The sequence below is a fragment of the Bufo bufo genome, chromosome 8, assembly GCF_905171765.1.
Source record: "Bufo bufo chromosome 8, aBufBuf1.1, whole genome shotgun sequence".
Taxonomy (NCBI): Eukaryota; Metazoa; Chordata; class Amphibia; order Anura; family Bufonidae; genus Bufo; species Bufo bufo.
The window spans coordinates 13,008,133-13,029,431 of NC_053396.1; the positions used below are offsets into that span (position 1 = coordinate 13,008,133).

Consider the following 21,299-nt stretch of genomic DNA (forward strand, 5'->3'; position numbering starts at 1 on the left):
CTGCTGCATCTAAGTGGTTACAGTGGGAGCCGCCTCCCATCAGCGCTCCACAAATTAAACTGCTGAGTTTCGATGTCTTGGCATGGCGGCCTAAATGAAGGTCCAGGCCTGCCGGCAGTGTAAAAAAAAGAAAAGTGACGGGTCATGGCAGGCGGCGAGGCAAAAACATTTAAAAAAAATCCTCCATGTTTGGAATCGCTGTAAAGGCGCTGACCCAGAGAATAACGGTATCCTGTGACAACGCAAAATGCATCACGTAAAAAGTGAATGGCGGGATTGATGTTTTTTCCCATCCCTCCAGAAAGAGTTAATAAAACTTAATAATTTACATATAACAGTCAGGAATAGGCGCTGGAAGCCGCACATCACTGTCTGGGAGGGATAGATAGATAGATAGATAGATAGATAGATAGATAGATAGATAGATAGATAGATAATAGATAGATAGATAGGAGATAGATAGATAGATATTAGATAGATAGATATGAGATAGATAGATAGATAGATAGATAGATAGATAGATAGATAGATAGATAGATAGATAGATAGATAGATAATAGATAGATAGATAGATAGATAGATAATAGATAGATAGATAGATAGATATGAGATAGATAGATAGATATTAGATAGATAGATAGATAGATAGATAGATAGATAGATATGAGATAGATAGATAGATAGATAGATAGATAGATAGATAGATAGATATGAGATAGATAGATAGATAGATAGATAGATAGATAGATAGATAGATATGAGATAGATAGATAGATAGATAGATAGATAGATAGATAGAGAGATAGATAGATAATAGATAGATAGGAGATAGATATAGATAGATAGATAATAGATAGATGATAGATTAGGGGGATGTCAGTCGGTTATGATGCGGTTTCCTGTGGCAGTGGTCTGGACGTGGGCAGAATACAGATTACCTGGGTTAACCCCTCCCTGACTGAGGCCCCCCCCAGGCTCTTCCTGTCCCCTTGTCCTCAGGACACTGCCGGACTGTTCTGTCACAGGGACAGGATATGAGCCTCTGGGTGCGATCTTCAGCCAAATAAATCCGTGTCTCTTAACCCCTGCACTGCCAGCGCCCCGCACATAACACACCCATTGAGCAGCGGGTAATTTATCGCATTAGGACATATTCACACCCGGCAGATTTGTTGCTGAAATTCTGCGACTGAAGTTCCGTTTCTTCCGTCTGACTTCGGTTGTTTTGGCGACAAGAACACGGATTTCAGAGACAAATCTGCTGCGTGTGAATTCTCCCTCACATAAATCAGCATCTCCCAATAGTTTATCTGATGCTGGGAAAGCTGAGTGACAACCAATATGGCCGCCATATGCCACCCAGCTTTTCCAGGCTCTTGATTGGACATTTTGCCTAGTTAAGAGTCTGTAGAGAACCCTGAATGTGGGACCCCATGACTATGCAGACAGGGCAGCACTGTGGAAGCCATTAGTGTGTCAGTCTACACTGCAGTCCTGGCATTATATTCAGGAGCTAGGAAGCACAGGGTGCACTGCTGTTGGTACTGCCCATATATGGTATAGCTGCAGTGCTGAATATGGTATTGAATGGGTGAACTACCTGTGCCCATACGCTGTGATACTGAATGGGTTAAGCACCTGTGCCCATAGGTTGTTGTACTGAAGGGGTTAAGCACCTGAGCCCACAGGCTGTGGTACTGAATGGGTTAAACACCTGCGCCCACAGGCTGTGGTACTGAATGGGTTAACCACCTGTGGTATTGAAGGGGTTAACCACCTCTGCTCATAGGCCGTGGTACTGAAGGGGTTAACGACCTGTGCCCATAGGCGGTGGTACTGAATGGCTTTTAACCACCTGTGGTACTAAAGGGGTTAAGCACCTGTGCCCATAGGTTGTGGTACTGAATGGGTTAAACACCTGCGCCCACAGGCTGTGGCAGTAAAGACGCCCAGTACCTGGCTGCGCACACAGGCGAACCGTCTGCGGTGACGAAGAGGTTAATCCTTCATTCCTGGAATTTTTGGAATCCAGAACCTTGAGGTCGGACTGTACCAAATGACAGACAGGTCTGCTGGGGGAGGGAGGATCGAGGACAACCTCTGTGGCGAATGGTTTGATCTTGACGCCAGGGCTCCCCCCGGGTTGGACGTGCAGTTGGTGTGTTCCTCTGGAAGCTCCTGGGTGAGCTGAGAGAGCAGGTTGGTACCTGCGGCCGGAGAGGTGAGTGCGTCCTGTGCCCGGTCATGTGACCGCCGCCGCCGTGTGCCCGGTTGGCTGCCTGACACCGTGTATGTGACCGGCTACTGGACGTGTGACCGGGCGGATGTTTACAATGTGTCGTGTATGTTCTATGTAAACGTCTGGCGTCTTGTATGTGACGTGCCCGGTATGTCATGTATGTGCTGTGTATCTCATGTATGTTATATGTGACTGTGCTGTGTATTATGTGTATGTTGTATATATATGTAATGTTCTGTATGTTCCGTGTCTCATGTATGTGTCATGTTTTCTATACACTGTGCTATAACATATATGTGTGCCCTGATATCCTATGTCTGTACCCCCGTACCCTGTATACATGTATGACCGGCCGCACGGTTTGGGCAGTTCCTGTGGCTGGGTGCATGGCGCCATATACATGTACTTACATTTAGCATGCGGTACACTGGAGGTCACTAAGCTCTGCGGGCAGCAGATATTGGGGTTGTCAGTGACCCGGGTGCGGTACACCCACCGCCTGCCCCGCAGCACGGCTAGACGGCGCATCCGCCATTGGTAAGCTGCCACCTCGTCGTCTGCCTGCCGCCAGACTGTTTACGCTTGTTTCCAGCGCTCACAGCATACGGGGCGTCTGTCATGTACTTGTGACGATCCCTGCAGGTCAGACAGCACCCCCGTATACCGCAGTCCGCCATGACCCCCCCCACTAATACCGCCTCGCCGTGCGGCCGACCCAGCTTTTCCAGGCCCTTGAAGGGCCAATATATATACGTTTTACTGTCAGAAAGGGCAGCCTGGGTCCTGGCGGCCATATTGGTTGTCACTTATATTTAACATACAGGAAATAATAAAAATAATTGATGTCACCGCCTCCGGGGCTGAATATAATTTCCAGGAATTTGGGTGAGGTGCAGGTGACGAGAGAACATTGGGGGCGCAGGCTGACGGGTTGCGCAGGCCTTGCCATACACCCTATTTGGGGCGATCATTTGTCCCTCCTGTGAATTCCATGGTCAGCCAATCCGGGGTGACAACCGATATGGGTCGCTGTGACATGTACCAGAGGTTGTCACCCTTGTTTTCCTGAAAGCTGGGTGACAAGGCTTGCTGTATAAACTGCCACCCAGCTTTCCCAGAAACCGATAAACCTAAGAAAAGGGCGGACGAGGGTGACGGGCCTTTAAAAAGCAGCATTGCAGGCGCTAAAATAGTAGGTACTGAAATTGCATTTCAGGGTGGCTGTAGACACTTTCTGATGTACCGTTCCTTTAATTAAAGGAGCACTCTGCCCATGTGTTGCAAGGGCATGGGCCTAAGGGGGGCGGGGCAGGATGCAATCCTGTAAACAATACCAAAGAGAGAATCCTTGTCATGCCCCGCCCCCTCAGATCCTGCGCTGGCCCTAAGACAGAGCATCCCTTTAAGGAGTATTTCCACCATTGCATTACCCTCGTGGGGTGTTCGGGTCAGCACCGCGCAGACGCCCACCGTGGGAAACGGCGGCGTCTTGAGGTCGGAGATTAACGCTGAGGGATTATGTCACGTTGCGGGCCCGACAGATTGCAGCATGTGGTGTAACACGCCAGAGCGGTGCGGTCACGCGTGTGAGGAGGAAGTTATGACAGCGCTGTCGGTTTCGGGGCTGCCATGACGATGGGCGCTTAATGGGGTATCTAGACCTTTAAAACACATCTATGAGGTCGCTAGGATGGTGGGGGCAGAGCATAACACAAGAGACAGTCTTTGTCATGCTCCTCCCCCTTCTTTTAAAGGGGCAAATAGGAATACAGTGATGGGTGGGACTTAGTCTAATGGTCTGAAGTGGTAAAAGTGGACTTCCCCTTTAAAAAAGTTTTTATTCTGGAAAAGTCTGACCTACCTGTGTGTAAAGATGGCGGTTCAGACACGCATCCCCCCCCCCCCCCCCCCCCGACTGAGAGAACAATGCTCCGTCTGTCAGAGATCCCTTCAGGAACCGAAACGATTGCCACATCCTTGGCTGCCGCTCCTTCCCAGACTCTCAGGAGGCGGCAAGACTGGACATATCGCGGAGATTTCCAGGTTGTCACCCAGCTTTCCCGGAGTCGGAAATCTGCCTGGTGATACAACGATTTGCCTCTGTCATTTCCGGGCAGATTTGCACTTCTGGACTCTAGGAAAGACGGGCGACAACCCCTGCGGGAGCTGAAATGGCGGCCATGTTGGAAAAAGCTGGTTGTCGTGTTCTCTGGTACCGGCCACAGGAGGGGGCAGGGTGTAGTGACAGGAGGTCCCGAAACCCCTGCCCCCATGACCATGCTGAGGACCCCCTAGTAACATTTCCATACCCAGGTGTGAATAACACCACCGGCTGTGGCCCTTTAAGGGTTTCCATTCACTTCAATTTTGTGAACAGGCCCCTATTGACATGCGGCGGCGCAAGCTATAGATACCAGCTATAGAAAGTGGGGGCGGCCATTTTGAGAATGCAGGGGGTGTGGTGTCTAGTGGGTCTTTCCCAGTCAGACGTAGCCGGCCGCTACTGGGTGAAAAACAACCAGAAGGCAGTGGCTAATGTAGGAAGTGACCGTTGCCCATGGCAACTAATCACAGCGCCACTTGGGGCAGGAAACTGTCTGTGTTGCCCTTAGTGACCAATCACAGCGCCGCTTACATGTTTCAAGAGCAGGGTGCAGAATGATAGCTGTGCTGTGATTGGTTGCTACTGACGCTGCTTTTCTCCACGTCGTGGGTGACACGGGTTATTGCTGTGCTGTGTCCCCGCCCTCCTGGGGGTCAGAACATTAGGATTGCGTGAGGACAGGAAGCCGTCATGTATGTAGCATGTGAGTCAGTGCTGGGAGTGTGCCCTCACCTGCCGGGTGCACTGCTGCCTTCTGCCCTCACTTGTATTGAGCAATAGCCGGGCGGATTTATAGACACTTCCTTATGGGCCGGATATTAACCAGGAGAACCGGCTGCACAGCTGGTGTATCTAAGCTTGTCATGTGATACGGTGATTGTGAACCTGCCTAGTGTATCTAATCCTGTGGTACTGTCTGATGAGCTCGCGTATCTAAGCCTGTGATGTGTGATACTGTCTGATGAGCTGGTGTATCTACATAGGTCGTGTGTGATACTGCCTGCTGAGCTCCCATATCTAAGCGTGTCATTTGTGATGCTAGTGTATCTAATCCTGTCACCTGTGGTACTGTCTGATGCGCTCACGTATCTAAGCCTGTGATGTGTGATACTGCCTGCTGAGCTCCCGTATCTAAGCTTGTCATGTGTGATACGGTGATTGTGAACCTGCCTTGTGTTATGCTAGTGTATCTAATCCTGTCACCTGTGGTACTGTCTGATGAGCTCGCGTATCTAAGCCTGTGATGTGTTATACTGCCTGCTGAGCGGGTGTATCTGAACTTATTACGTTTGATACTGTCTCTGTATCTAAGCCTATCATGCAGTCTATGCGTCTATACTGTCTGATGTGTTGGTGTATCTAAGCTTATGAGTGATACTGTCTGCTGAGCTGTTGTATCTAAGCCTATCACGTGATACTGTCTGATGAGTGGGTGTATCAAAGCCTGTTATGTGTGATACTGACTGCAGAGCTGGTGTAACGTACCCTGCTGATCCCATGTATCTAAGCCTATCATATGGATACTGTCAAAGAAGTTGGTGTATCTAAGCCTATCCTGTGATACTGTCTGTTGATATGATGTATCTAAGCCTGTCATGTGTGATACAGCTTCAGAACCACACAGCACTGGAATGGTGCAGTGCAATGGCCTCAGGTCACAGGAAGTGGTGCATTTCTGGGCGACCCTGTCATGTGACCCATAGCGCACCTGATGATGTCATCATTACCTGTACTACCCGGGATGTAGCAGTGATGACATCAGATAGCGGCGGAGAATGACACGACTGTGAGCCAGAGGGTTGCGTATCGATCACCTAGACTAGTATCGCTGTGAAATCTACAGGCCCAGTGCCCGGGCTCCTGGCGCCCACCTAGAGATTGCCCGGGCTCCTGGCACCCACCTAGAGATTGCCCGGCTCCTGGCACCCACCTAGAGATTGCCCGGCTCCTGGCACCCACCTAGAGATTGCCCGGCTCCTGGCACCCACCTAGAGATTGCCCGGGCTCCTGGCGCCCGCCCAGGAATGTCTGTCCTTAGAGACACAGGTGCAATTTACATTTAAAGGGCTCCAGGGTCTTCAGTTAGAAAATGGTTCTACAACTGGGAGCGGGCTGTCTGTGTCTTTAAATAATACCGTACTCGTCAGTCCGGATCTGATCCTACCAGGAAAACTGCAGATCTACCGCTATAGTAATGTCAATAAAGTCTACTCCATCTGCGGCTGTCAGCGGGGTTGTCAGGGGCCCGGCGCTGTGCGGCTGCCCTAGGTGTGTCCGCTCCATCACCAGGCGGGGAGTGTGATTATTATAAGCGTATAATTGCCGCTCTGATGACATCATCGCAGTGGCCACAGCCTGTTATTTATACTCGGTAAACTATTTGACCCCCTCCCCCGCTGCGGTGACCTGCCCTGGTGAATCACCGGGCGACTCCGTACAACCCGTCCTTCAGATAACTTTACTGTATGTTACGTAAGGCGCCGGGCACCGCACGTACATGTGACCTGGCGCAGGGACGACTGCAACCAAGGGCATCTGTCGAGATTGTGCCGCCACCTGCCTCACCTTGCCCCTAGGACAACCCTTACGGGAGCCATAAGGGTGGCCATATCCAATAGAATAGTAAATGAAGATGTAGCAGAGCTGAGTTTGTCATTGCGCTTAATTTGATGGCAGTTATAAAAACACCTTCTGATATTGCAATGCTGTGTCGCCTGCTCGGCTCTGCTGTGCTGACTGACTCGGCTCTGCTTGGTCACCCACAGTATTATTGCGTTACGGCCATCTATTTAAATTTTGCCACCTCTTATTGATGGGTCTTCTCTGTCTTGATTTCAGATTTTGGGGGCAGCGTTGCGAGGTGAATGGCCGTCTGCTGGGCCCCAAACGGTAAGAAAAGGGAATATGGCCACCAAAGGGGGGGGGATAAACGGTGGTCCGGCCGCTAAAATCAGAGGTCCTGGTATTTGTACGTTTCTGGGAAAGCTGGGTGCCAGCCATTAGGGCTGCCTGGGCCTGATTTTAAAGGGGCAAGGCTAAATGACATGTGACCGTAATGGAACAACCCCTTTAAGAGACCACAGCATCCCCTTCACTGCACAACGGCGGCCCGACCACCTACCGTACAGGCATCACTCAGGCCTCTTTCACACGAACGTGTGCGCTCCATGGCCATATTGCGGACCGCATTTGCGGATCCTCAATATACGGGGGCGCCGTTCCGTGTGCATTCCGCATCACGGATGCGGACCCATTCACTTGAATGGGTCCGGAGATGCGGAACGGAAGCACTACGGAGTGCTTCTGTGGGGTTTCGTCCCGTACTTCCATTCCGCAAAAAGATAGAACATGTCCTATCTTTTTGCGGAACGGGCGGATCGCGGACCCATTAGAGTGAATGGGTCCGCGATCCGCTGCGGCTGCCCCACGGTCGGTGTTTGTGCATTGCGGCCCGCAGCACGGCCACGAGGCGCACACGTTCGTGTGCAAGAGGCCTTAAAGGGAGTGTGCTCTGAAGGCGCAGGAGCTGTACACCAGAGCTGTGTCCCCCTCCATTCACAGGATCGCTGGGGGTCCCAGAGGTTGGGCCTCTACAACTATAAAGCAATGCCGTATCCTAATTTTATACGCCATTTTTTTAAAGGGGTTGTCTAGGGCTTTTTTTTTGTTTGTTTTTTTTTCTTCCAAAAACAGTGCCACCCCTGTGCACAGGTTGTGTCTGGTATCGCCGCTCAGCTCCATTGGAGTCAGACCGACCTGCAGTACTGCACACAACCTGTGGACAGGGGTGGCACTTATTTAGTAAGAAAGTAGCCATGTTTTTCTAATGCTCGACAACCCCTTTAAATTAAAGGGGTTGTCCAGGATTAGATACAACACGGCTGTTTTCTTCCAAAAACAGCGCCACCCATGGTTACAGGTTGTGTGCACAATTGCAGGTTGGTCTGACTCAATGGAGCTGAGCTGCAATACCAAACACAACCTGTGCACAGGGGTGGCGCTGTTTTTAGCAGAAAGCAGCCATGTTTTTCTTACCTGTGACCACCCCTTTAAATTTATTTGTAGTGTAATTTGAGGAGGGCGCATTCTGCAGGTAGCGGTGCTGACAATGGTCTGTATTGTGTTAATGAGTGACAGGCATGTTGTCAAACCTCCTGTATGAGATCAGAGGCTCCGGACCCGCAGATCCCGGGTGACGCCGGCGACGCACACAATCCCCGGCTTGTTACACGGGATTACGTGTTTGTTTGCAGTGACAGGGATGCCGACCGCTCGGTGATTCAGCTGTGACCTTTGGCATGGTAACACCGGGGGAGGGGGGAGAGGAAGCTGCACGGCCCCTGGCACAGAGGATGCCCATCGACCTCAGTCTGAGAAAGGAAATCTGCCTTTGTTGCCCATAGCAACCAATCACAGCACAGCTTTCATTTTACCACAGCCAGATCTGAAATGAAAGCTGCTCTGTGATTGGTTGCTAGGGGCAACAAAGGCAGATTTCCTCTCCCAGCGTGCTCTAGTCACTCCTCAGTGGAGAATGTGCATGCTGGGAGTTATAGTTGTAGACTCCTGGTCTACCTAGGCAGTCTTATTAGTCACTATATGGCAGTGTTATTAATGCATTGTGTGGTGGTATTTGTACACTGTATGGCACTGTTACTGAGGCTCTATATGGCAGTATTACTAGTGCCTTGTATGGTGGTATTTGGGCACTTTATGGCACTGTTATGTAGGCATTATATGGCAGTATTACTAGTGCACTGTATGGCACTGTTACTTGGGCACTATATGACAGTATTACTAGTGCACTGTATGGCACTGTTACTTGGGCACTATATGACAGTATTACTAGTGCACTGTATGGCACTGTTACTTGGGCACTATATGACAGTATTACTAGTGCACTGTATGGCACTGTTACTTGGGCACTATATGACAGTATTACTAGTGCACTGTATGGCACTGTTACTTGGGCACTATATGACAGTATTACTAGTGCACTGTATGGCACATTGGATTTTAAGGTTGGATTTGCACAAATACCTCTGATTTTCATGGTCCGGACGCCGCTCTTATCTGTCAAGCAGATGTCCTTGGAGTTGGTGTTTTCGTTCCTTTGACATGAGGCATTTGGTGTCTGGGGGGGGGGGGGTCCTTTCAGAAGTTTATTGGTGCTGGAACTTTTCCTCCCCCCTCCCCCATCAATCTCCTTTCATTCCTCCTTTCTATTGACATGGCAGAAGCCAGCTCTGCAGGGGAGAGCACGGTGCGGGGGTTGAGGGTGGTCTATAGTACGGTTGTATATAGTTGATCTATATGTGTGTACTATATGCGGCGCTGTAGTTCCGCTGATCTCTGCTCTGACCGCTCTCTCTTATCTCTCCAGGCTTCCCTCAGCGCTGGTAGGAGCTCCAGAACAAATATGGAGGTGAAAGGTCCCTGCAGCATCGCCACGTCAGGTAAAGTGCACTATATGGGGGTATAAACTAAATGTCCATTTACACCCGCCATTAATCTGCTCTGTGGTTGTTGTCCCCCCCCCCCGTCTGGTATCCACTGTACTGTATCAGCCATGTTTGAGTCCAGTATGGCCGCCAAACACTGCTGATCGGGGCTCTCTGTGTGCTAGGGCCGAGTGTGGAGGGAATCTCGAAAAACCGCCTCTCAGTGCACATGCTGCCTTTCTATATACAATCCATAGCCCCAGGCCTCAAAGCTGAGATAATGGACCCCCACCAGGGATATACTACATCTGTGGGTGCAGCTGGACCCGAATAACGGCTCCCCCAAAGTTGTCACACCCCAGATTTCTGCTTCTCCTCTGTATGGAGCTGTATACCGCACCCCTGCTGCTCCACACACGGGGAGTGCAGGAATTCCATGCTGCCAGCTGTTGTGCTGCTCTCAGATTGTTATCGGCATCTGGGGGTTGTGAGTGAGGACGTGAACAAGTCACCGCAAGTGTGAGCACCGCTCGCTACATGCCGGTGTAGCTTGGAGGGCGTATTAGGCGGGTGAGTAGGGTCCTCGTATTAGGAGGGGTGCACCGTCTAGGAGTAGTGCCGCCCACTCGGCAATATTTAGAGCCGTCCCCACTGATCCACAAACTTGAGAAGCCAGTTAGTTATGTTTAGAGGGCTGTATGGCAGTATTATTAATGCCTTATATTTGGGAACTGTAAAGTTCTGTTATCTTGAGGCTATATGGTAATATCAGTTCATTCTATGGTAGTATTTGGGCACTATATGGTAGTTACTTAAGGAAGTATATGGCAGTATTATTAATGTCTTATATGGTGGGGGGCACTACCATTGCCAGTTTTCCTTATATTCACTGTGATGGCGGGATACTGTGAGATGTCTATAACCAGGGAGATTGTGACTCCTCATGTCATCTATATGACCATATATCTCCGCAGGTGGTGCCCTGCTGGACGCCTCCTCTAAGCAGAGAGCCCACCTGATCTCCGAGCTGTCAGAGAAGCAGCGAGACCTCCAGGAGTCGCTGAGACAGAAAGTCAATGAGCTGCGGCGGCTGTGCCTGCAGGAGGCGGTGAGTACTGGGGCCCCTCTAAGTAATGGGTCACTTAATGGTGTGGGGGGCGGTGAGTACCGGGGCCCCTCTGTAAGTAAGGGGTCACTTACTGGTGTGTGGGGCGGTCAGTACCAGGGCCCCTCTGTAAGTAATGGGTCACTTACTGGTGTGGGGGGCGGTGAGTACCAGGGGCCTCTGTAAGTAATGGGTCACCTACTGGTGTGGGGGGCGGTCAGTACCAGGGGCCTCTGTAAGTAATGGGTCACCTACTGGTGTGGGGGGCGGTCAGTACCAGGGCCCCTCTGTAAGTAATGGGTCACTTACTGGTGTGGGGGGCGGTCAGTACCAGGGCCCCTCTGTAAGTAATGGGTCACTTACTGGTGTGGGGGGCGGTCAGTACCAGGGCCCCTCTGTAAATAATGGGTCACCAACTGGTGTGGGGGGGCGGTCAGTACCAGGGCCCCTCTGTAAGTAATGGGTCACCTACTGGTGTGTGGGGGGCGGTCAGTACCAGGGCCCCTCTGTAAGTAATGGGTCACCTACTGGTGTGGGGGGGCGTGCACACAGGAAACACAAAAGATGATACCTGTCACAAAAGCCTCCAAACTTCCAGTTCACACGCTGCCTCCTGGGGGAGGGAGGTGACGATCGTCCTGGGGGTATTTGTCACTCCCAGCAGCGGCCGGCCGTCACTTTCGGAGCCCTGCAGCTGTTACATGCACTTATGGAGGTAGGTGAGATAAATGGGGGTCCCGGGGGCAGGGATTTCTCCGGACTTCCTGTCTGTCAGAAAATGGCTGATAACAGGGAGCAATAGAGAACATTCCCTGGAGATAAGATAATAGGCTTACTGTTCCTTTAAAGGTCTCAGTGGGACCGGCTGACCATCTAATGTGTATGGGGGTCTTCTCCAGTGTCAGGGGTGGTGGGAATGAGGCTGTTGGATTTCAACATGCCCAATCCATTTGTTCTCGGGGCAGATAAGCCATCGGCAGAGGGGTCTGACTGCTACTTTCTCCCCTCTTCCCTGCAGAACACACGCATGCATGGCCGACCTGTGCATGCAGGTGTACAAAGAGGCCGGGAGGAATAGGCATGGGCCAAATGCTATCTAAAGGGTATTGTCTTCTTAAGGTCAACAGCTCTCTATCCTGACTCCCCAATACACATGCATGCTGGTCTGGGCTGAGCATGCATGTGTTCTCAATAGGGAGAGGGGAGAAAACTGCTGTCAGACACCTCTGGCTGTGGCTTATCTTCCAGGAGAACAAAGAGTGTTAAAATTCAGCTGCAGAATCCTTCGGAGACCCCCATACACATAGATGGCCGGCAGGTGAGGCTGACATCACAGCCGCAGAGCGGTTGTCAGGTAGCAGTGACGCACTGACATAGCATGGCGGCTTATCCCTGTGTGCACCCAGCCATGATCCCTGCCCCCGCTGCCGTGACATAGGGCTGCCTGTGTGCACAGTCCCCTATGGCTCTCCTAATCCAGTACTGACCTGTGCCCCATTATTCTCCTCTTTTAGGAACTGACGGGGCAGGTCCCCCCGGAGTACCCCTTGGAGTATGGCGAGAGACCCCCAATTGTGACAAAGAGACAGAGGGCATTTCGAGTGAGCTCATCCACTGTAACCAGAGCAGAGGTGAGTAGATTCAAGGTCTACAAGACGTCAGGTGAGAGAGGCTTGATCAGTGGGGGTCTAACCGATAGCCCCCCCCCACCAGAACAGGAGACCACGATCCTCTGAATAGATGCCCCTGCTGCTCTATTCAAAGCTCATAGCACCATTGAAAACCGAGCAACTAACTGCGCTCCAGCTACTGGTACATTAAAGGGGTTTTCCAAGGTCCTGAATCTGATATTGACGGCCTGTCCTTAGGACCCCTTGTTGGGGGTCCAACACCCGCCACTCCCTCCGATCAGCTGTTTGAAGAGGTTGCGATGCACCATTGAAAGCTGCGGTCTCTTCCCAGTCCAGTGATGTCATAGGACACGTGGCCTTTGCGCAGCTCAGTCCCGTTCAAGTGAATGCTCATGGGCTGCAATACCAAGCACAGCCACTAAACAATGGACGGCGCTGTGCATCCTCAAACAGCAGAGCAGCAGGGGTCTCTCTGGTGTCGGACCCCCTGCTGCTCTGATATTGATGACTTATCATGAGGATAAATGATCAATATTTGACACCTATAAAACCCCCTTAATACCGCTACGGTGATTCCTCACGCCCAGGATATTTTATTCCCCCCCCCCCCCCCTCGCCACCAGAGAGCCACATCCAGCCGTTGCTTCCAGCAGGAAGAGCAGAGATCTCAGACTGACAGTGAAACTCTTGCTGCATCTGAATGAACATGGCTTGCTTCCAATCCCGTCAGGTGCTCGTTCAGGGTCCCGCAGCCCGTCCTTGGTAGAAAACGCTGTGGATGACCTTGAGGCTCACTCCTAATCGCGTTGTTGTTCGTCCTCCTCAGGTCTGGAGTATTATAGACCAGTTGGCCGATTATTACTAATTTTTTATAAATTATAATGGGTAATGAAGGATTGAGATTCATGACTGCCACCTACTGGCTGATCGTGGAATTGCAGCTGTGACAGTATATAGGTTACAACAAGCCCTGGGTGTGGTCTCCAGCATGTTCCTGTTGTGAAACTACAACTCCTAGTATGCTCTGACAGCCGCCTTGGTCTGCACTGCATCCTCGCAGTACAAATGGATGGATATATATTATAATTTATTTTGATTAATTTTTTTTTGCAGGAGGTACAGCTGGAGCGCTTGGAGAGGGACTTCTCTCTGCAGCTGCAGATGGCAGAGGCGGCCCGGAAGCTGAGTCTGGCAGCTGAGCAGAGTGCGGAGCTGACATTGGAGCAGCGCAGGAAGCGGCGGCTTGTGTATCTGGATGCACTGCGCAGACTGCAGGAATTAGAGGAGCAGAGTAACAACCTGCGCAGGAAGCTGGGCTTGAGACCCACGCACAGAGTGCCACACAGTCTGCTGGGTGAGTGGGCGCCGCACTTATCTCTGGTGGTCTCACACTACTAAGGTCACGTCCTATGAGGTTTTGTTCTCTTTCTGTCGCAGATGAGGCGTACCAATCAGAATGCAGCTCGTTGTCGGAGAGCGCCAGCCACGGTGAGACCATTACTGACTTGTTGAGGACATTACGGGACGTTGTGGAGAAGGTGTAAGTAACGCCTGCGCTCTTCTCCTGCAGATGATGTTCTGTCGTCCGGAATGCGTCCGTCTCCCCCGCGACTGTCTGAACATTCCCGGGCTGTCTCCAGTAGTCCAGAGAGAAGGGTTGGATGGAAGGCGTCGCCTGTAGAGCTGTACTGTGAGGTCCACAACCGGCGTAACTCCATGGCCAGTGCAGCAAGGTGAGAGCGTTGGGCTAGGACGGTCGGCCTGAGGTGCAGTCGGGTGAGAAGGCCAGGGGGGCTGCTCCGAGGCTTTAATCAGAGGACCCAGCATATGGTCAAGATTGGCCGTCAGTCAGCCGTTATCTCACGCCTGTCAATTGACGAAACAAACCAGTCACGTCACTACGCATGTCCATGTGGTCGTTTTTGGTACTGCAGCTCAGCCCTATTTAAGCCATTGGATGAGCGCAGTGCTGTTTGTTACGGCAGTAAAAGGGTTCACGGTTGGAGATACCAGGGGTCGGGCCCTTCACAATCGGACATTAAAAATCCACGTTAAAGGGGTTATCCAGGAAATAATATTGATGACCTCTCCTCGGGGAAGGTCATTCATATCAGATTGGCGGTGGTCCGACACCTGGGACCCCTGCTGATTAGCTGTTAGAAGATCACCTTTTCCTAGGCCATGTTCTGCCTAGGAGCAGCTCAGCCCCATTGAAGTGAATGGGTGTGAGCTGCAGTACCACACACGGCCACTATACAATGGAGGGTGCTGTGCTTGGTAAGCTTCTGGGAGCTCTGGTGAGAACCTTGGCTCCCAGCGGGGGTGCCAGAACTCGGACCCCCGCTGATGTGATAATAATGACCTTTCCTGAGGATAGGTCTTCATTGCCATTTGTTGGATAACTCCAGGAGTAGAATGGAGGTGGACGGTGCAGATGCTTGGCTGTAGCCTACACTCTCTTCCATTTAGGGCTGATGCACACGACCATGTGAATGGGTCCGTAATTTTGCAGAACGAGTGCGGCCCCATTCATTTCAATGGGGCCGCAAAAGATGCGGACAAATTTGTTGCTCCGTTTCGTGGCCCCACAAAGAAGATGGAAAAGGCATTTCTATAACGGGCTGCCCGTTCCGATCTGCAAATTGTGGAACGCACACGGCGGCATCCGCGTTTTGTCGACCGCAAAACACGCCGCAGTTGTGTGAATGAGCCCATATACTGTATAATCCTGCCCAGTCAGTGATCGCAAATCCTGCTCTATATACAGCAGTGGTTTTGTTTCATTGATGGCTTTTTTTTCTTTTTCCCCTACAGTCCCAGTCGGTCGTTTCCTCGGAGTCTGTCCAGTCTAGAGGGCCGGAGTGTCCCCGCTACCCCTATACTGAGTCGGAACGCCTGCAGCAGTTCTGCCATAAGGTAGGTATAAGAATTAGGCCGGATTCACACGGCCGTGGAACACGGACGTGAGCGGTCCGTGGTATCCCGGCCTGGCATCCTGCTAATAGCAGGAGCGCACGGCGTCATTGGTTGCTATGGCGCCGTGCGCTTCATGCCGCCGCTGCACTACAGTAATACACGCGTATGATCTATTGGCCAAAACTGCCGATTTTTGTCAGGACTGACACATCATGTAATGTGCCTTAGATGTTCAGCCGGTGTTCGCTTAACCAATGTCGGGGGGGGCAGGCGCGGGCGCTATCGGAAATGGTGGATTTCAACATGCCCGATCCTTTGTTCTCAAATAAGACAAGCCTGGCAGTGTCTTATTGCCCAAACTGGGCATGCATGTGTACGGGGAAGGGTTCCGCTGGCACCTATGGCCAGGTTAAGTCTCTCATTGCCCACTTCTTGCTGTCATACTAATTGCCGATCCTTCACCTTCCAGGTCAGACGGCTCCGGATTATCTCAGAGACAATGGACTGGTAGTCAGGACTCTCAGGTGGGCTTCCCCAGCGATCGCCCCAACGTCCATTCGGCACGGAGTCGGCGCAGTAACAGCTCAGAAGCTTTAATCGAGAGACCCCCTCCTACAGAGACCCAGGGAAAACCTTCCTTTAAAAGTTCTGAAGCCCTCAGCGAGCGCCCACAGCCTGGCACAGTGCCCTCTCACCACCAGCAACGAGGGGCGAGATCTCCAGACCCCCGGACACCTAACGCCAATCCTCGGCTTCCTTACGAAGACATCCTGCTGGATTATTACATGGAACGGCAGCAGCAGCAGCAGCAGCAGCTCGGGTGGGTGGAACCTGATGGTCACTGGTGGGTGGAACCTGAGGCTCCGTGGTGGGCAGATCCTGACGGCAGCAGCAGCCATTACTCGCGACGGGATGGCTATTATGATGGGTATCCAGGAAGTCCAGCATTACGGAGCCGCGCTGAAACGCAGCAGCGCAGGAATGTTTCCCGCAACAAGTCGTGTGGCCCCCATTTGACTGATACTTCCCATTTCCAGCAACCTTGGCACACTGACTGCTTCCAACCACGCCCTTCTCCTCAGGTTTCCCATCCGGGCCCACGTTCTCGGAGCCAACCACGGGCTCCGCCACCCGAGACGATGGAGAGGCATGCGCATAAAGCTTTGGCTCTGGAGGGACTACGGGACTGGTATCTTCGCAATTCAGCAGCCCCTGCTGGCGTGCAAAGGGGCCCTATCCCTCCTCACATGCAATATCAGAGATACTATCGCCCCGGGTACCACGATGGACACTATCAGGCTGGATCCCCCCTTCCACACTCCATCAGTTTCACTGGGGCCCCAATGCATGGCAGGTATGAAATTCTCTACTAGAAGCCACCGCCGAGTTCAGATCCTCTCTGGTCCATCCGTTAGTTTTATTACACTACAGCTTCTGTGATATTATAACCTTCACTTTTTCCTGTCCAGGCCAAACGCGTTTCACATATAATGTTATGCGGAGGTCTTTATATTAAAGGGGCTCTCCAGTATTACAGCTTCCGGCCTCACGTCTGCAGTAGGCGAATATTTCTGTCTGGTAGGGCGTCAGCTCTCTATTCTCTTTGGAGGTATTTATATCAAGCTGACAGCTCAGGGACGTGTCCTTTCTGCTGCAGCTCTCTCCTTATCACAGCTGAAGGATGGAACTGAGCACGTGCGGCGATCTCAGTGAGAGAGACAAAGAAATAAAAACAGCAGGTGGCGCTATACACACAGATTTTATTTATACCTAATTTTTAATTACATGCAATTACAAAAGTACTGAGATCCAGGTGCTGGTTTGAAACTGCAGAATATTGTTCGTGGGACAAACCCTTGAAGCTGTAATACTGGAGGATATTGAGGATTAAGCAGTGTTGCCCATAGCATCCAATCACAACATCTACATTGTATCTCCATCTTTGAACGCCATTGTATATTTATTTTATAGCTATAATCTACCTAAAAAGTGGAGTCAAAAGTTATTGATCCTGAGTTACAGTCTGTATTATCCTCCAGAGCTGCACTCACTATTCTGCTGGTGCAGTCACTGTGTACATACATTACTTATCCTGTACTGATCCTGAGTTACATCCTGTATTATACTCCAGAGCTGCACTCACTATTCTGCTGGTGCAGTCACTGTGTACATACATTGTAGTGCAAATGGGGGCAGTTTTCTTACATCACATGACTATACAGCGTAAAGACAAAACTTTCTAGAATGCAGACCATTAGACCAAGATCTGCAGACACGCTGACCATGCTGAGGAGATTTCAGCTCTGAAGCCTCCAGAATAGTGAGTGCAGCTCTGGAGTATAATACAGGATGTAACTCAGGATCAGTACAGGATAAGTAATGTATGTACACAGTGACTGCACCAGCAGAATAGTGAGTGCAGCTCTGGAGTATAATACTGACTGTAATCTAGGATCAGCTTTTTACAATGGTGTGTGAAGATGAACATGTGGATCAATTGGGACTTTTTATTATTGTTGTTATTTATTGAGATTTTAGTGCTCTGACCCGGTCACCGTGCACTATGGCGCTGTGACTGCATCTGTCGCCACTTTAAGGCAGACTGGAAAATGATAGCGGCACACTGGATGCTATTGGACCCTGCCACCCCCCCCCCCCCCCCCGCCGTACTGACGGCACAAGGGGGGGGGGGGGACGCTCCTCACCCTGACATTATATCTGAAACCTTTCTTTTTGTGCTAGAATTGCTTTGTGTTTTTGTACCTTGTAAAGTGTGGCCTCGCCGCGTCCTCCGGCCGTCCAGGGACCTGCCCAGGATACAGACATTATTATCCCCTGTGCTTCATAACCCTGAACGCTCTGTCTCTGGGAAAGCTGGGTGACAACCAAGATGGCCGCCATTATAACCTACTGTATACCGTTTGCGCCCAGGTCCGTCTCTGCTCCCGAGCTGTAGTCACCCAGCTTTCCAAGGCTCCTATATACCTTATCCTACCCCTCTATGTCCTGTTATGCGATTTACTATCCAAGACTATGCGCCGGTTGGTCGCTAAGCCTGTGGCAGCAGTACTGGCGGCCATATTGGTCATCACTAGCGGTAGGAAACGGCCAGCGTGGGGCTACACTTTGCATTCTCAGTAGATTTGAGCCGCTTTGTAATTTTCTAATGCCTTGTTTCTGCTTCCCCCTTCTTTCCCGTCCTCCATCTTGCTCCACCCTCCGCCATATCGCACCTCCACCCATCGCATATTCCACGGCACACACAAACTTTAACCCCCCATCCCCTTCTTCTATCTTCTTGCTTTTCCGCCAAAACGCTCCTCATTCCAACGCAACGCACCCCCAACGATACCACGCCACACACACACGACACCCCTCCCCCACCCCATCTATCACTGGCTGCTTCACCAGACACTTTACAGAGTACGTTGACGAAGAATTGTACAACCAGTCGACCGCGCTGAACCGGACGCAAGGACAGCGGTCGACGGAGGGCACGCCGCCCGGGACTTTAGTCTGACACTGGAACCCCGATCCTGTAAGGGATGCACCCGCACGAAGACCGATCTTCCAAGGGAGAGAAACCCAAAATCCTCCACCGACGGTTCTGCAGCAATGAACCAGCGTGAGTGGAGCAGGACGCAGAAGGATCCAGAGGCTCCGATGTCCGTCCTTGCCTCTTGTGCAATAAGTACCCCCTCGAATTTGCGCAGAGAGAGATTTGTTTTGCTGCAGGGGGACTGTTCCGTATTTTTTCGCCAAGTATGACGTGCCTCCCTGGCGGGGGTTGTATTATCTACAGGACTGTTCTATGTCTCGCTCGGCTATTACGTGTTCTGTACAGTCGCCGGCGCCCCTATCCCGCAGTGAAGAACGATTTCCCTACGGACACTTTAATGAAGCCGCCGCTTATCTCGCTAGGAGCCATGACCTTCAAGAGGATGTAGCAGAGCTCAGCGGGTGACTACTTGCTGCGACAGCGCTCCCAGACCCTCCCTACTGTATATCTGGCTATTGCTGTCTTCACGCTGAATCTTAGAAGAAGAGACACTGGAGAGAGATGACTGGGCGGGCGGAGGTCTCGCCCCGGGATGGACGGGGGGCCGAGCTGGACTCGCTGCCTCCGATCAGTTTGGATCATCGCAAGAAAAAATATATATAAATCGCCGGACGTTGTCATATCTTGTGGTTGCTTTTAACTGTTACTAACACTGAGTTGTGACTGGATAACACTGTGCAATATGTACAAAGCGGACATTTTATCGGGTCCGTGGGGGCGGGACCTTAATTTGTTATTGGTTGGGACGATTTAACAATAAATGATGAAATGAAAAAAAAATATAATTATATGTAATTTGTCATCTTCACATTATAGAAATGTCAGGTCACAGGAGCAGTCTTAAAGGGGATGTCCAGCATTCAATACTCTCATCATCCAGCCATGAAATACGTGCTAGATTTTAGATCCCACAGCAGTGACTAGTATGGCCGTGGTGAAGAGGCACGGTATGTGGCGGTACGGACACTGCTCGCAGCCGCTGTGAAGATTGTGGACAACTGCATAAATAGCAATAGCCCCTAGTTTATTCATCCTGGACCTTCAGACCCTAGATCAGACTTCACACCCCCATATCAGACCCTAGATCAGACTTCCATACCCCCATATCAGACCTCAGACCCCCATTAGACTTCCACACCCCCATATAAGACCTCAGACCAGACCCCAATATTAGACCACAGATCAGACTTTCAGACCCCCCGTTAGACCTCAGATCAGACTAAAATGAATAAATTAACTTCTCTCTCCTGGTCCGACGTTTTCCCCTGTTCTTCTTTTCTTGGGGTCCGCGCTGCACAGTCACCTGATTGCCTGCAGCGTCCTGTCACAGTGCGCTCTGTATGTCCTGACGCTGCAGGCAGACAGGACACAGCAGCGCGAGACCTGAGAAGAGCAAGCAGGAGAAGGGGTAAGTACAGCGCTTCACTCCCTGCATACTAGTGAGTGCTTCCATAATGGGAGTGCTCACTAATCGACCCTTTATAAGATGCACTGCAATACAGTACCCCTGGCAAAGGGGGCCCTCTGGGCTCCCCTGGCTTGGGGCCCGGTCACAACTGTAAGTGTTGCGACCCCTATAGCTATGCCAATACTGCTGGTGCAGTCACTGTGTACATACATTACCTATCCTGAGTTACATCCTATATTATTCTCCAGAGCTACACTCTCTATTCTGCTAGTGCAGTCACTGTGTACATACATTACTTATCCTGAGTTACATGCTGTATTATACTCCAGAGCTGCGCCCACTATTCTGCTGGTGCAGTCACTGTGTACATACATTACTTATCCTGTACTGATCCTGAGTTACATCCTGTATTATACTCCAGAGCTGCACTCACTATTCTGCTGGTGGAGTCACTGTGTACATACATTACTTATCCTGTACTGATCCTGAGTTACATCCTGTATTATACTCCAGAGCTGCACTCACTATTCTGCTGGTGCAGTCAATGTGTACATACATTACATTACTTATCCTGTACTGATCCTGAGTTACATCCTGTATTATACTCCAGAGCTGCACTCCCTATTATGAAGGCTTCAGAGCTGAAATCTTATCCTGTGTACGGGTGGGGGCTGACGTGCACACGTCCACATCCGATTTATTTCCTACCGCTGATGGCGTCTGAGTCTGCACTTTACTCCGGCACCATTTTGGAAACATGGACTGAAACTCGTGGATCAGGGGCAGCGCCACGGACACAGCGGTGTGAATGAGTGTAATGGTGACCCCTGCTCTCTGCTGTCTGAGGCTTTACCGCTTTATTGCCTTCAGTGTGTTTTCTGTGGCAGAAACTTTGG

The 21,299-nt window shown here is 51.0% G+C and overlaps 1 protein-coding gene across 1 annotated transcript; it reads left to right on the plus strand.

Annotated features, from left to right (window-relative positions):
• Window positions 1–2,113: 2,113 nt before the first annotated feature.
• Window positions 2,114–19,768, plus strand: CCDC120 (coiled-coil domain containing 120). Its single transcript, XM_040442783.1, has 11 exons — window positions 2,114–2,221; window positions 7,182–7,232; window positions 9,727–9,799; window positions 10,759–10,892; window positions 12,404–12,520; window positions 13,634–13,874; window positions 13,958–14,008; window positions 14,091–14,253; window positions 15,335–15,436; window positions 15,906–16,790; window positions 18,848–19,768. The coding sequence occupies exons 3-11, from the start codon at window positions 9,763–9,765 to the stop codon at window positions 18,954–18,956; spliced, it is 1,839 nt and encodes a 612-aa protein (XP_040298717.1). The 5' UTR covers window positions 2,114–2,221; window positions 7,182–7,232; window positions 9,727–9,762; the 3' UTR covers window positions 18,957–19,768.
• Window positions 19,769–21,299: the final 1,531 nt, after the last annotated feature.